The sequence below is a fragment of the Fonsecaea erecta genome (assembly GCF_001651985.1).
Source record: "Fonsecaea erecta strain CBS 125763 chromosome Unknown Scaff5, whole genome shotgun sequence".
In the NCBI taxonomy this organism is placed as follows: Eukaryota; Fungi; Ascomycota; class Eurotiomycetes; order Chaetothyriales; family Herpotrichiellaceae; genus Fonsecaea; species Fonsecaea erecta.
The window spans coordinates 169,308-185,326 of NW_017387248.1; the positions used below are offsets into that span (position 1 = coordinate 169,308).

The 16,019-nt window shown below is 53.2% G+C and overlaps 4 protein-coding genes across 4 annotated transcripts; all 4 read right to left on the minus strand.

Annotated features, from left to right (window-relative positions):
• Window positions 1-60: 60 nt before the first annotated feature.
• On the minus strand, window positions 61-1,194 carry AYL99_06135 (hypothetical protein; the record flags this gene model as incomplete). Its single annotated transcript, XM_018837645.1, has 1 exon — window positions 61-1,194. One exon carries the CDS (start codon window positions 1,192-1,194, stop codon window positions 61-63), a length of 1,134 nt encoding a protein of 377 aa, XP_018692205.1.
• A 2,508-nt stretch (window positions 1,195-3,702) lies between these two features.
• On the minus strand, window positions 3,703-6,057 carry AYL99_06136 (hypothetical protein; the record flags this gene model as incomplete). Its single annotated transcript, XM_018837646.1, has 3 exons — window positions 3,703-4,067; window positions 4,116-5,374; window positions 5,423-6,057. The coding sequence occupies 3 exons, from the start codon at window positions 6,055-6,057 to the stop codon at window positions 3,703-3,705; spliced, it is 2,259 nt and encodes a 752-aa protein (XP_018692206.1).
• Window positions 6,058-11,805: 5,748 nt separating this feature from the next.
• Window positions 11,806-13,680, minus strand: AYL99_06137 (methionine aminopeptidase 2-1; the record flags this gene model as incomplete). Its single annotated transcript, XM_018837647.1, has 6 exons — window positions 11,806-11,862; window positions 11,978-12,064; window positions 12,163-12,327; window positions 12,435-12,698; window positions 12,746-13,575; window positions 13,638-13,680. 6 exons carry the CDS (start codon window positions 13,678-13,680, stop codon window positions 11,806-11,808), a joined length of 1,446 nt encoding a protein of 481 aa, XP_018692207.1.
• A 343-nt stretch (window positions 13,681-14,023) lies between these two features.
• On the minus strand, window positions 14,024-15,349 carry AYL99_06138 (hypothetical protein; the record flags this gene model as incomplete). Its single annotated transcript, XM_018837648.1, has 1 exon — window positions 14,024-15,349. The coding sequence occupies one exon, from the start codon at window positions 15,347-15,349 to the stop codon at window positions 14,024-14,026; it is 1,326 nt and encodes a 441-aa protein (XP_018692208.1).
• Window positions 15,350-16,019: the final 670 nt, after the last annotated feature.

Genomic DNA, 16,019 nt, shown 5'->3' on the forward strand with positions numbered 1-16,019 from the left:
CAACCAGCTCGAACAACCTTCGTTCGCAGATGCTCCCTCGGTTCACCCGGGGTGAACCAGTCAGTAGGACCGCTGCGGCGCAACCCCTGGCGCCGAGAGGAGCACCTTGGTCAAGAGTCGCTCCAATGCCTCAGTACTTGCAATCAAGTCCTGGGTGACTTTATCATCGTCGGTGACCTCAAGACCGCGTGCCTCGAGCACGTTCCTCCGGCGCAGCCATTGGCTGGTGTCCCCCGAAACCCTTGACACTGACATGCTCACGTCGGACACTGTCTCCTTATCCTCCTTGACAATGGTCTCCCACAGCGACGCAAAGAATGGCTCCATGTTCTCTGGTAGACTCTTGGTTTGCTGGCTGATCTTGTACACTTTGATTTCCATGACTCTGTGATTCAACTTCAACTCGCGGTTCTGAAGGAAGAGGTGTACATGTTCGAGTTTGATTTGAATGTCCTTCGAAAGCGGATGGCTCTTGGTAGACGAGCGCAGCATGTCAATGAGCTCTTTGTAGCGTATGAGGTTCCGAGACGCCTGTTCGGCAAGGGCCTTGACAGTCTTCAGATCGAGTTCGGATGGCATTGTCGGTGGCGGAGATGAGGATCGCGAGCGGCGAGGGGGAGGAGAAGCAGTTGAGTCTCGGCGTCTTGTTTGGGAGTAGGAATCTCGGTGATTCTCTCGCGCATCACGACGATAGTGATGTGATGTATCTTCTGGCTCTGGAGTGCTTGAAGCCCTCGGCTTCGTGTCGCTATAATTTGCGTCACCAGCGAACGAGCCATAATAGCTGCTGTATGCGGAACCCGCTGTAGAGTCACGATAGCCGTTCCATGAATTGGAGTTGGGTCCTGTTCTATAGCCAGATCCTGTATAAGAGTAATGATCACCCGGCATCGAGTCTTCGTAGTAGGAACTGCCGTAGAATTGGGAATAGTCGCGTGAGTACCGAGCTCTTCCTGAGTCTGTGTGATCTCTGCCATGGTGCTTTGGCTTCTGTGCGTTCTGACATTCTTGATCATATTTTGCGCGCGTGGCAGGATCTCTGAGGACTTCCCATGCTGCCTGGATTTGGACAAATACGGACTGGGATCCTCCTTTATCAGGGTGGGCTCGAAGAACTAATTTGGTGTATGCTGCTTTGATCTGCTGGAGAGTAGCATCAGGCGAGACACCAAGCACAGAGTAATGGTTTGCCATTTTGCTTCGCCGTAGGTATGGTGGATGTTGATGACAGTGATAGAACGGTGAAGCACTGATGACAGCGGCGATGAGAGCGAAGTTTGTCTCTTGAAAGGGGCAAGTGAATCTGCATTTGCGATGGGTGTGGCAGAAGAGTGAGAGTGAATGAGAACGACATCGTGCCGGTTAGCAATCCTTACGAGAAATCTATTGACCAGGCCTTGGGCGAATACAGCTTCAAAGAACAAACTGACGGAGTCCAACGGCCTTGTTCACGACTGCTCCCAAAAACAGAGGCAGAAAACAAAGGCATATTCCAGACACAACCAAGAGAGAAACAAAGACTCGTTTGACAAGAAGACTCGACAAAGGGACGTGTCATTATGACAGGCGGTGGACAATGGACAAAACGTGGGCATGAGAACAATAATTGAGATGTTATTGAGATGATTGCGACCAGCTACAGAATACAGCATCTGTTATGATGATTGCGATGTTGAGGAGCTGTGTCACAGAACTTGTTACCGGAAACACTCGAAGTCGAGCCAGACAAGCATATTGTGGCGTAATTGCACGTGACAGCACGTGTCTGTGGCGCACCACATATGGCGGTGCGTTCACCCACCATTGCGTCATAGCGCCAGCTATATTTGAACGCCGCATCGCATTGCTGCCCTTGTCCTGCACGGTAACCAAATACTGACAATCATCGACAATCAATGATCATCATCGCGACGCTCACTCCCAGGCCGCTATCCGTCAATGCAACGCTCTTAGAAAAAAAGGCTTGCTCGCTCAGACCAGGCATGTCTTACAGCCCGTAATCTCCCCAACCTTATGATACGTTCACATTCCGTGCTGGCGAACCCCCCCACGGCCCCAAAAATGCGGTGGCTGGGCATCATCCTTTTCCTCCTTTCCCATCCTCTTCTCTACACTGAGTTCTCACTGCAGGCGGAGAAAGTTGTCTTAGCAGCATGCATGACTTACTTATCGGTAAGCTCTTTGCTGCATTTCTTTGTCGGGAGGTTGGTAAGCGGTGAAGATGACCCTCTTCCAACTTCTCCTCGCACGGCTACATCGGTACATCTTCGATCCCAGCGGAATGTTCATCCATAGACCGATGCAGCCAAGACCGTCCGGCCCTGGTCTCTTAATCCGGCTGGCTCGCCCCTGTCCCACCGTTGAGGTCACGATCGCTGGTCTGCCTCGCGCTCGTGGCCAACCGCCTCTTGTCCCGCTAGAGGTAGTGGTAAAATCGCCTCGAATGGCTTGAGGCTGACGTGGCGCTCCTCTCTGCTTGAACCGAGCTATTCTTGACACAATGCGAAGAGTCTAGATGATCAGAGCATCTTTTAGCTTGAAGTGGTGGACAGGCAGAACTGCGTTTGCATTGGCGAAGAGCACGCATGCGAGGCTCTTAGCCTCATGCATGTTCCAAGCACCAGATATCCAGACACGGGCCTAGCCGAACAAAAAGATCGGCTAGTCAGCTGATATTCTATCTTCGGAACTATGCTATACCTACTCAACCTCGCAGTTCCTGCTGTGACTCTTGCCTGAAACACTGCCACTGCCTGTGGCAGATACTCGCCTCTCCCTCCGAGCCAGACCAGACGGCCACCACGCCCTCCACCTTTCGCCGGCTGTCGATTCGGCTCTGGAACGTTGAATCATTTGGGCCCTGCCCATGTTTCAAGAGTGTAATTGGTTCCTGCGTCTCCCCTTGCTAATCATCCACATGATACCGTTCCTGCAGAACGAGAACCGCTGGATTTGTCTCCCTGACCCCCCAATCCCCAATCGTCGTTACTGGCTGGCGTGCCCTCAACCCTGATCCCCAAAGCTAAGAAATTCCCTTGTTGCGTATGCGCTGGCGAAATTTTTTTCGCCGTGTTCGTCGAGTCTCAAACCGTAGATTGGACACGAAAAGTAGGCTGTTGGCCCAAAAAATCATAGAAAATCGAGACGTATCAAAGTTGAATTGTGTAATCAATTAGTTGGTCGATACATTGGTGTTGATACCGACCTCTAGTGGAAGTCACGCTTGGGTATCATCGTTTCCAACAAACGAAAAATACAATAATGTGGGTATCTCGAAAAGTCATGTTCTCGTGAAAAGTATGGTCGGAGCTCGCTCGGGGACCCGTATATCATCCCTTCGTTCGAATCGTCCTTCGTTGTACTGAAGTAAAAAGCAAAATCAGAAGAAAAGAAAAATGGTTGCAAAAGGATCCTTGTCGGAGAAATTAGCCGCAAACTGTCCTCCGTCCGTTGTTGCCAAACTGTACATGCCCAACAAAGGATGTCGGCAGTCCAAAGCTCCAAGCTCAGGGATGGCATAGTCGCCGTTAAAAAGGGGTATCAAATAAAGTCGATAGGGTCGTTCGATGAAGCCAAGTCCGAACGCTCCTCTGAAATGTGCCGCCGTAACATGTGTCGTGTTCGTGATGAAAAACAAAATAGAATCAGGAAAGCCAGGGGTATCTCATGCAATTTCCGGGTCCTGGATTGGTGTACAAATCTTCAATAGTTCAACCACATCTCCAACGGGTCCGAAACAAATGACTCCGTAGGTGGTATCTCGCTGTCGACCTTCACTTCTGCCGCGGTGGGCGCGATGAATTCGTTTTTGACCGGCTGATCGGCGTCGAGCGGCGTGAATTCAACAATCATATCTTGTCCCTCGGGAAGTTCTCTTACAACATCTTCGTCTACGATGATGTGAAGCCCGCGAGAATTGACATGTGTGACCTGAGTAACTCTCTGAGGATCGATCTGGAATTTCGTTGCAATATTGTTGACCAGGTCTTTGACAGTACGCTGCATCAAGTAGACTGCGCGATAGTATTCTTTGGCTGCATCTTTTTGGCGCACGTAGAAGCACGCAACTGTAACCACGTCAGATTGGAACTTGCGAGATAAACATGGACACTGACCTGGCCGGATGGGCCGTTCCACAGGGGGCAGATAGTTGCTGTCCACATCAACAGCAAAAAGCTCCTGTCTAGTGACAGGTTCCTCCTCGGTTTTGGGAATTTTCACCGGCCTCGACCTGGAGACGCCTCCGGCGTGATCGTGATCGTACTCGCTTTCGCCCTCTTCCAGGATGGCAGTCTGCTGCAGGTCGGAAAATTTTCTCTTCGGGGTGGCCTGTGAGGCTGAGCTCGAAGATGGTGAACCAGCATTTGACGTGGGGGAATCAGATGCACTCTGTCTCGACTCCCACGTCCCGGTCCGCACGATTTCTCTGCCTTCAGGGTCGTCTCCGGGTAGTTTGACGGGGTACAGATCCGGATCATCTTCGGGTGCACCAGGCAAAAACAAAATGCTGATAGGTCTTGTCGACGAAAACATATCTTGCATGCTGATCAGCTTCATTTGAAGGTCCTCTTCCGCGGAGAACTTGACGCCCTCTGCTTCTGAGTCGACAGACCAGGTCCGCTTGTGTTTCATAACTTTTCCAGCTTTGGATGTTGAGGCTTTTGCGATTGAGCTGCTTCTCCTCCTCTTTGTGGCGCTTCCCACGCCTGCTTCAGCTTGGGCGATCTGCTGTTTGAGCTTGTCGATTGTTTTCTTCACATGTGCGACGTCGTTTGAGAGTTTGCGCTCTGCGCCATGATCACGGAAAAGCTTGACCTTGGAATAGCACACCTCCGGCTTGTTGCTACTGCTTGGCTGCGCAGTGAGCAGCTCAGTTTTGGCACAGAGTCTGACTGGTATGCCCTTGACTCCCTTAGAGTGGCTGAAGTCTGTCGACAAGAAGTTGAAACGAACTGATATGGAACAATCGGGACTCCCATTGACGGAATTTGGTGACCAAGTTACTGCGAAACCATCGAAGGAGGCTTTCTCAATTTGCACAGCTGGAGGTTTCCGCAGGTCATCCTCTCCACTCGGATTTGGTTCGACGAATTCCACAGCCAGAAGTCTCCCGCCTCGCTGGTGGGCTTCGTTCGACCCGCGGCCTTCCTTCCAGAGCTGCCAACATGCGCCGGGTCGCGCCCTTTGCTGTTCGTCTTCGAAGGACACGCGGACGTAAGTACGATACTTGAGAGGAGTGTTCTGCCGTGTGGGAGGAGCGGTGTCCCAAATTGACATGGTGTAAGCCTGGCCTTTGTTGAGGTACGTGATGGGGATTTCATCCGCATGGCGGACCATCGCTGTGGGGGCGTTCAACGTCGTGTGAAATCGAAATCTGCCATCAATGTCAGCGGGTTCCTGGTTGAAGTGAGTGAATACTAACTTCTGTCCCGGAGGTAGACTGGTCAAGGCAGCGCTTCCAGAAATAGACGGTCGCATAGGTTGGTTGATAGTCTGCTGCTCAATGCCTATGTCGGGCTGTGTCGGAGTTGTCTTATGAGGAGTCTCGTCCATGGCGACATAGCCAGAGTCCTGATGTTGCAGGAACTGCTGAGGAGCATACACCTGTGGTTGCTGCGAAGGGACATGAATAGGGGGTGGCTGAGGATGGAAAGGATCCTGAAATGGGTGAGGCTGGTGTAGGAGGTGCGGATTGAAGTGCTGGAGATGCATCAAGTGGTCCTGTGCGTGTAGCCCGTGGACCGAGTGCGGTAGTGATAGAGGGGTATTCATTCCCATGCCGGGCGTGTGAAGGTCGCCCGCTTGAGGGTGGTAGAGGGTTCCAAAGCCACCAGGTGTAGGAGTGTAGTATCCCGGAGGTTGGTTGGCGAAGGCACTAAAGGCATACGAGTTGGGATCCATGAGGGAGGGAGTAAACCTCCAGGCGTCGGAAAATGGTTTGGGAGTGGCATCCTGCTCCTTCACCTCGGGCTGCTGGCCTTCAAAGGCTCTGGCGAAATAGTCAGCGTTGTCGGCATGGTCGTCGCAATGCCCAGACGGGCGTAGATTTGGAGACATTGTGTCAACGATGGGGGAGGCTTGGGGGGGCCTGGGTGAAGGCACTGGTGGGTTGAAGTAAGACATTTCCTAAACATACGGCTGAGATATCGATGGTTCATCTATGATGGCCTCGCTTAAAGTTGACGATCGGCGGCCAGTACTGGCGTCCCCTGGCAAAGCTGAAGAGGTCGACCCAGGCCCTACCTCGGGGAACTTCTGCTTGAAGGCCGCGTACAACTCCTCATCAGGCTTCTGAGTATTGCGCCTAACCACACGACCTGCCTGTCAGTACTGCTGTGTCGGCTAGGGCTGTAAAGATGAAACGGGTATAGATCGAAAGGCAAAGACTGACCGATTGCGAAACATTTGCGGCGGGGACAGCCGTCTCAGACTGTTGGACCAAGAGAGAACGAGGTCAAATCAAAGACATGGGGCCGGCGAGATGCGCGTCGAACGATGCCAGGGCGACAGCACTCAAGCGTCGTGCATCAGTTCAACGGCGACCGCGCTCGCAGAAGATGTAATTGCAGGAGATCTAGGAATGTAGGAGGTTCGACGGACTTGCTGCGCCTTGTTGCGTGCGTGTTTCGTCGGGGGAGGTCTGATCGAGGATGGGGGCTGATGGTGGCCGTGGAGATCGGTAGGGCAGACAGGCTGTCGAGGTGGGTGGGCTCTCAAGGGCAATATGAAGACAGGCGAGAGGTTAAGAAGAAAAAGACAGACAACATAAAAAGGATCGACGGATGGAATGGGCGAGGTACGAGGGGTTTGAGATGCAAGGTTGTTGGTGTGCGAGAGTGTGTGTGTGTGTGAGGTGTGAGGTAGTAGGTGCACGTTCGAGTGGGACATAGGACGCGGTGGAGCGAGTCTCGTCAAAATGAACGGACCGGGGGGGTGGTCATCACGATGTACTGGAGGGATGGGGCCTCGGATGCAGCAGCGATGGAATTAGCCATGACCATGGCACTCGGGACCATGGCTAGCAGCCACGGGAGCCCATGATTCTTAGGGGGGCCATGGGTCCGAGACGGGCTTCTGGGTGCTAAGGATGAAGCAACAGGGGTGGATACTCTGAGATTCTAGCGGGCCATGAACAAAAATTGGGATGAGATGTCGATTTGCTTCTCTCTCTTGTGTCGCTGAACGAAGCAGGTACGGGCCTCCGTTCGGCGTAAGGCAACATCGACGCCCATGTTTAGCATGGAGCCTAATTCCCAAAGCCTAAACACGGGGGCTCCACTGGGCTCTCCACCCATGCGCCTAATGCTCTGAACTGAGCCACGCCTACCAGGGATCAACTGGGGGTCGTCATTGGAGCAGCGGACCGGAGCTGCCACTTGGAACAGGCTTAGCGGGCGAGCCAGACGTGGCGTTCAATTGATTTTCAGTGGCAGGCGGTGGCAGGCAGTGGCATCACCAGTGGCACCTTGCGCCCACGGATGCCCGCGATGCCTACGACGTGGCTTGTTTCGGGAGCCTCTGTGGGTGACTTGCCCGTCATCGACACGCGCTGACTGGCCAGTGCTCGTACGTTTCAGGCCAAGGCCCGGCCATCATGCACCTCTGCCACTCCCCCATCTCCCTCTCCTGGCTCGTTCTGACTCTCACAGTATCCCCTCGTTCTTCTCTGCCGTTGTCCTCTGCTCTCTGCTCCCTGTACCCTGTTGACTGGCTGCTTCGAAGTTCGACATTCGTCCCCCCCTGACAGAAACTACCCGGGTAGTTTCTGGCAGAACTCTCTTCCTATGCAAGGTCCAGACGACCTGATCGACCTGATCGACCACACTGCTGCACCGCCACACAGCCACACGTACACCCCCCTTCCATGCTGTGGCTTTACGAGTTAACTGTGGTACACGGTACAGACTGCTGTGGCTGCTGCTCTGTGGCAAAAAAGAGTCGGAGATTTCATCCTGACCAGCGTCTTGGCCACCTGCGCCGGAAGCGAGGGCGGGTTCGTCAGCAGCACATTTGCCGGTGCCGGACATGCACCCACTCCCAGCAACCTGTGGCTTGCTCACTTTCATTTTCCCATGTCTGTTTCCCATCTCGGTTGCCCAAAGCCGTTTGTTCAAAGCAATTCGCCCATCTTCCTCCATCATTTTGCTGGAGCGAGATCACGGCCGACTGATGAAACACTCCGTCAGTCATCCATCTTCAGCCACAGGCGATTGTTTGATCAACACTTATCATCATAAGATCGCTAAGCTAATCTATCGCTGTAGGAGGCATGGACTGTGCTGATCGCCCACACGTGCCCACGAGGATCAGCACGCTTCCTTGTTGTCGATCATTCCGCTTTGTTCATTTCGCCCAGAAGCCGTCTCTGGAAACAGGCCAATTGCCGCCGACGGCGCCACCACTGACTCATGGAGTAGTATCTCGCTCTCGGCTGGACGCGTATACATACAGCGGTACAGGACAGGACAAGACGGTGGCACACCATGGAGAAGCAGTAGCTATGAAGAGATATTTCGCGGGTAGATTGGATAACACACGGACTGTCTTCTCCTCTACGGGGAACTCGATCCACATGACCGCAACTCCGTATTCGGCTACCAAAACACCGGGCGTTCTTACTTATCAATGCCCAACGGACCAGATTGACCTAAACAACTGTTCTTTGGGGCTGCCTGACAGAGTTCTCGATAGGCGGTCAACCAAACCCGCCGGCTGGCGTAGTGCCCAATAACGGATTATTACGCTACAGTGCCTGAAGCAACACGGCAAAAATTCGTCACGATGCACCGTCCGAAATTACATCATGTCGGCGCTCACTGACCAACCACCGTGGCCGCAGCCTCTGCAACATGAAACAGAACGGGCGCACGAAAAGAGAGGTTCGAGGACATCCATGGTCAAGTGACCATCTGGTAATCCCACAACTGATCACACAAACTATTCGTCATTCTCCACGGCAAGCCCGTCATACCACCAATCAGTAATCTTGGGGATCTTGGAGAAACTCCTCGATCAAATCTGTCTAGGGAAGTCTAAGGAGTCACCCAGTAGTCCAGCGCATAAGGTTACTCTCCAAAGGATCTCTTCCGTCAGCCATTCTCCTCAATTTCCGACTCGATCTTACTGGCGCTGGCGATTGGAAGTGACCTTGCAACAAACAATCGAGACAGGATGAGGTCATTATTCCTATCATTCCGGATGCAGGCAAATCACGTTTACTACTTGCAACCAATGCTACCTACATCCAAGTCTGTCGGCTAAAGGCAGAGCAGTGATTTGAGTGGATTTTTAGGAAGATTCACCCGGGTAATCTCGATTCGAGACAATTGGAACACGGATGGAACAAATTTGGGCGGCACCAGCGGCATCCCCATAAGGAGACCCATCTCGAAGCGGACGGGGTGCACCAGATCGCTTCTTGGGATGGCCTTGCGGGAAGCCAACAGGCGAGACGAGCTGTGGCACCAAATTGGCGCCCCACCAACGTCTTTTGTGCCGTGGGGACACCACGCAGTATGCGCCACGCCTGACAGCTATGTAAATTTGGCTGGAGTCCAGTCACCAAATGTCTCTTTCGGCACCTTAATGGCACTTTTGGAGGATGGTGAATCAAACCTTTTGGTCATACCGCGGACTCAGCGTTGCCGCGGAGTCGTTCCCGGACGCTGGGAGGCCAAAAATTTCGTTTGGAAATTGCACAGGCCACTTCGAATATTCTCCGAAATACCAGGACCGGGACTGTTGATTTGGTAAATGAGCTTCGGACAAAGTATACCTCGTACTTGCCGATGTTCCAGAAACGGCCATCATACTGGAATGACCACTACGATTTAGACCGCAGTTTTGCGGGCTGAACAGAATTTCCTTCCCTGCCCGGCAACGGTTTCCCGGCGACGACGTTTGAGATTCGCCTCCTTGAAGAAAAGAAAAGATTCTTGTGGACGACAATGTTGTGCGCCAACGGGAAAGCCTGGAGAACAAAGACCGCGCCATCCGAAGGTGTGTGCCAAGGAGGCACGGGAGGGCACAAAAGTCTAGAGGCCTTTCAAAGGGACCACGATGGTGTAACGGGACGCCACACTCTGTGCGCCACAAAAAATGAAAATCTTTCCGAAAGTGAGGGAGATCGACGTCGCTGCGACCTCGCCACTGTGGCTGAACACTGGGGCTCGAACCGCCTGAAGGACATCTCACGGGTCTAGATGCTGGCCGGAAGATATAGAGGTACGCGTTCACAGGGACTTTTTACGAGATTCGAGTAACCTTAAGACTGGTACGATTTCGGAAGAGGGACATGGCCTCAACGTTTGGCTTGTGGAAGACCCTCAAGCGGCTCGCGAATCGAATTGAACTAACCTCCAGCGATTACGACGACCAGAAGATTGGAAGACACGGAAAGTCAGTAGGCGAAACTTGCCGCGTTCCTCAGGCCACTCTCTATCGAATCTTCGGCCAGGACGAGGCGGTTGTCCGTTCCGTTGAGCAGTGGAGAACGTTCTGATCACAAAGCCAGAATGCCACCTACCAACGGCTTGCTCGTTTCTGTGGATATCCTCGAGATTGTGAAGGGCCACGACTGTCTTGGCCAGGTTCTTGTGAGTTCGAGATTTTTACTTTTTTTTTAATTAATCTTTCGCAGCATTGTCGAGACGGCCAAGGGGGTCGCTTGGACCCAGTCTTGATCCCACTCTCGCGAACTCGGTTGAACCCTTGGGTGGGCAAGGAAGAGCAATATGCTGGTCGGCTGGCCGCCTCGCAGTGTTTTGCTCTCGCCCTACCACCTTGGTTCGTCTGCAAGATGTCGATTTGTCCGCGACGAGTCCGAGCTGCCCTCCATCAATCCTTTGTGCCATCGGGACGGGTATCTGGTGTTGGCGGTCGACAAACAGCTGAAGCGGTGAGGTTTCCAGTTCCGGTCGTACTTTTGATGCCCAAAGAATGCCTTCTGAACCGCCTACAGCACGGATTCGCATTGTCTATCTGGCTCAACAGCCAAGGTAAGCGATTGCCACGCCAGCTGTGAGGCCGAGAGGACGACACAGGTTGCCTTGAGACAGGTTGCCGTCCTGGCGGGTGACGGATTGTCTAAGGCATTGATGTCAAGGTAGGGAGGGGTCCGCCGCTGCTTGATTTAATATCTCGAATTTGTGCTGTACCTCAATCATGAACCTATTGCCATCACAAATCCAGCGACCTTCCTATTCACTTGCCTCCTTCGGAGCACAATCACATATTGAGTCTGCCATAGAGCGTTGTTTGACGCAGTATATGATCTTGGCCAGAAGCCCTAGTCCGTCGTTGACCATCCCCACACATGCGTTCGGGCTCGTGTAACGTCTCGCTGGTGGGGTCAAGTCGAACGACCATTGACCATCCACTTCTCCAGTCCAGAAGAATGATACAGGCGACGTCTGTCACTCAGATCTTCGGTGGCATCTTATTCTGAACGTGAACACATACGCACCAGCTATTTAGATTCAGCTATGTAATACGGTCCGTCAGCTCTTCGGGAAAACGCCCAATCACACACCCTCCACAGAAACAGCAAACAACAAACTGCCCCTTCGCATTCACGTCACGGGGCTGGGAAAAAACCCCCTCTCCTGCTTCCTTCCGTCTGGTGGGTATGTAGCACCAGCGTTGAGGAGGGAGAGAGGAAAGGGGGAAAAAACCAGCACCAAGGGGGAATATGTACATCAAAGGGAAAAGAAGATCAAAACCATCCGAGTTGTCCCTTGAACAGACCTATGTTGCATGAACGCCACGCCCCTGCAAAAAAACGGAGGGAGGGAGGGCGAGCGTCGCTCAGTAGTCATCCCCACGGCTTAGGATCTCTTTATGCGTCTCGCGCAGGAGGAGAGTCTGGGTGTGGGTGAGAGAATTGATTGTAAGCCTTTCGCGTCTGGGCGTCATTGGGGTTGTTTTCCATAGCACACGAAGACGTCGCTAGGGGATGAAAGGGAATGGATGGACTTACATGTTCAAACTGCGCCGAGTACGAGCCTGGAATATCCATCAGAGGCACATGAGCGTCCACGATGCCGTGAGAGACGAGAGAGTTCATCTGGAGGCCACAGGGATGTATCAGTCAGCATCATGGATGGAGGTGGTCTCGGGGATTTCTTCCCTCCCAGGAGGGGGAAGAAACCCTGATGCACTTACGCCAGCCAGGTACCTCTCCACGCCCAGTCGCTCGAGGTAGCGACGGCAGAACACCAGCGTGCCGAAGTTCTCGCGGATCGTCTTGTGCAGACGTCTGGCCGAGGCCAGGGGGAGAGATGTCGTCAGTGGGGCGTCGTGGTTCAGCCCGTAACCGTATATTCCGACCTGGTGGTGCAGTAGTTGGGGTCAATCAGTATAAAGTTTTTCTTGCTTTGCAGATAGAATGACACCATGGAGGAAGGGGGAAAAAGGAGGGGAGCTGGCTGGCCTACATCGTCCATCACGATACCGCGCCCGGTGGTGCCGAATGTCTCGATGGCGAAGATCTCGCCCTCCTCCATCTTGGTCTGGTCCGAGTTCTTCACAAAGGGGATGGACTTCCCTCCATGGATGCGGTAGTGCTTGATATCGTGTGCTGAGAGATTCCGCACTGGCTTGACGGGGAACGTCTTGCCGCCGATTTCAACCTCGTAGCTCTCCATCGCCTCCTGGATGGCGGCGCTCACGTCGCTGATTCGCACGTCGATACCGGCAGTCTGTTGACGGCATTGTTAGCCATAGTGTCCTGGCCCTTGGTACGTACCGGTTGAGGAGGAGAGCTCGGTACCTTGATCCCCGTGTTGGTGGCATCCTTGACGGCTGCAAGGAGATTGTCGTACGTGTGGTCAAAGGCCATCGTAAAGGCACTGTCGATGATCCAGCCGTTGCTGTGCACACCAAAATCTACGGTGAGGATGTCTTGTTGCCGGAGCACGACATCCTTCTGGCCCGGGTTGGGTGTGTAGTGGGCGACTTGATTGTTGAGGCAGAGGCCCGTCGGGAAACCCATGCCTCCCTTGAGGCTGTCTCCAGGCTCCAGTCCGGCATGGCCGAGCAGCGCCCTCACACTATCCTCGATTCCTTCGGCCACCTCCAGCAGTGTGTGTCCGGGCTTGACGCTTTCTTGTAGCCACTGTCGGGTTTGCCGGTGCACCTCGGCGGCCTTCCGGTAGTTCTGGAGGAACCGATCGTCTTCCCAGTGCCGACGAGCTTCGTAGCGGGCTTCAGCAGCTGCGGAACATGATTCGGCGTAGCTCTGCATCTCGCCCTGGGGATAGTGGCCGGCTGCGAAGAGGTCGCTCAACAAGATTCTTGGTGGTGACGATTGCTTGACAGGCGCAGACGCCGTCCCATTCTTCTTCTTGTTTTTCTTCTTGGGCTTCTTTCGTTTCTTCTGTGCACCTCCTACGTCGGTGGTCAAGGGCGCCTCTGGTGGTCCTAGGCTGGTTCCTTGACCATCTCCATTGCCTTCGCCGTCGCTCTCGCCATCACCTCCCCCCAGGTCTCCGAGACAGCCATCTCCGTCCCTGGACATATGAGAGCCGCGGGGCTCGCCGCCGACACGACAGGGTACATCTGAGTTGGACGAGTCGCCTTGGAATCTACCATCAGGATTTCGTGCTTGGAGTGTGTCAGGGAAAGCTATGTCAACGTACCATTGTTTCTGCGATGTTCATGCTGCGGAGTTTTAGTTCCCATTTCGACATTCCACACAATGCAGGTTGTGGTAATGAATGGCCACTGAACTCTCAACAAGAATTGGGATTGAACAAGTCTGTCGCGAGCGTTTGATGATGATGATGGGAGGTTGAAGGTTGAAGTTGAAATCCCCGCTTTGGATGCCTGCGATTACTAATCGCCCATTTTATGGAAGACGTCAAATCGCCAGGTATGAGCAAGAGTAATTCATTACTATTGCTCCTATATACAGTTTTCTTTTGGAGGCTCCACGGGCTGTTCTCAGTACGGTGTGCGTATTTTCATCTTGTTTCCCCAATCGTAAGTGTTATGCAGGATCCTAAGGCGGCCATGTCAAAGCCCTTTATACCAAAGAGGTAATCTTTGTGGCATTATTCAACAGTTTGGCCCTTAGTATTGCCCCCGGAAACTGCCTCAGGTTGACAGCATTGTTCCACTCATCCTGATATGGCAACTGGTTGATGATCACGTAAAAGTACCCGTCTTCTGCGATGCTCGCGCTATCGGGCCAGATGATCCTCGGGTCTCTTATGAATCCATGAACTTGCAGGTCTGCAGGGTCATAGTAGTAGATTGCATTGTGCGTGGGCATGAGCATGTAGATCAGGCCGTGACTGTCGCCCTCGAAGCCATTGGCCTCGCCTCCCCGTTGCCCGAGCCATGAGACATTGTTGGAGGCTGCTTGTTCAGCAAGTGGGCTTTGGCTGTCTTGTAACAGGAGGTTAGCGGTGGGAACACGGTAGAGGTTCTGCGACGTCAGTGGCGAGTAATAGATGTATTCGCCGTCGGGAGATATCTGGATCCCGTCAAGACCCTCTTGTTGATGCGAGATGCTCATTCCCGGATTCCGGTAGTAGAATGGATGGCCTTGATAGCTCGGCAATGCGTTGTATGTACGCAGCACAGATGGATGTTGCGTTAGTCTCCGCCAGGACGCGCCGTCTGTGAGATTCAGCATGATGAATCCATTGCGGCCTTCGTTGCTGGAGTCCACAATGTATGCCACTTCGGACCCGGCTCGCAGATCGAAGCGGATGTCGTTCATGTACGAGTCGGGATAATGCACAGTGGATGGAAACGTGTAGGTTGTATAGACAGTATTGTTCGATAAATTGACGCCCACAACTTTTGGCCCGCCTGGTTGTGCGTAGGGCATGGTGTAGCTCCCAGAAGAGGACTGTATGGTTGGCCGGCCTGTGTCCAAGAGCCACAGCGTCTCAGGTCGGCCTGAAGAAGTTGCAGGAGTGATATAGAGAGCCTGCACACTGATCAAGCCGGTGGAATTGGCACTTCCAAAGTCGATCCCATTGAAAGTTGTGTTAAGTGCATCAGCAGGCAAATTCAGGTCGGCAGACGGGAAAGGAGTCTCTGAAGTTGTGCTGTTGACTTCCGCAACGGTATAGTCGTAGTCCCCCCGGGTGTAGCAGACAAAGATTCTCGAGGTGCTGGACACTGCGATGCCAATCGGCCAGTATTTGTAGAAATAGTGGACTTCCTCGACTGCAGGGCCGTAAGTCCCGTTGTCCACCCGTAGGATTGTATCAAACCTGGAGTTATTGGAAACGAGCCCAGCCGAGGAAATGGTGTTATCTTGAGTCAAGCTGGCATTCTGGGCCATGGCTATGCTGGCCAACGCCAGGCCTGCCACGCAGAGACTGTGTACGCCCATACTGCTGAATCTCTCAATTTCGACAAGAATAATAGCCACATGGAAGCAGCAGTGGGAAAGTTAGTCTAGCACTCATTCATCGAGCGGATGATGTTAATATTGAGTCCAGTGCGACCCTCAACTTCAGGAGAACACCCGAGCCCTTCATCCATCATCGCGTCATAGTTCTTTCTTAGGTTTCGGAGATGACTGCGAGTGGGGTGGATGCAGTTTTCTGAACTGCCAAAACAAGCAGCTCAGCTGTGGGACTGTGTAAGTTGTTGATATCGTGCCGGCACCGGCGGCAAGATGCATGGTGCCCAAGGGTGCCAGGGCGTCCGAACGTACACGTCACAAAGGCGTGCAGATCTGATTTTAGTTTCGCATCAGCCGAGAAGTTCAACAAGGCTGAGCTAGTCCCGACATGTCTGGGCTTCGTGGTGCAAGGCTGTCACCACATAACGCTCTTTACTTTTGGTCATTAGAAATTCCCATTAATATCTATCTAAAAGCAGAATCGAGCCTGGGTTCGACAGTGCTCAGTCTGTCTCGTCCGTCAGTAGCTCATGTGCACGAGACATAGAGCCACCTTGTCGTTGGATAGCTCTTGGTCCGCCGGAGTGGCCGGTTTTCGTCCCTTGCTTCCAGGGCTGCAAACATGTACATCGCCACGAGTGCATACGTGATGGCC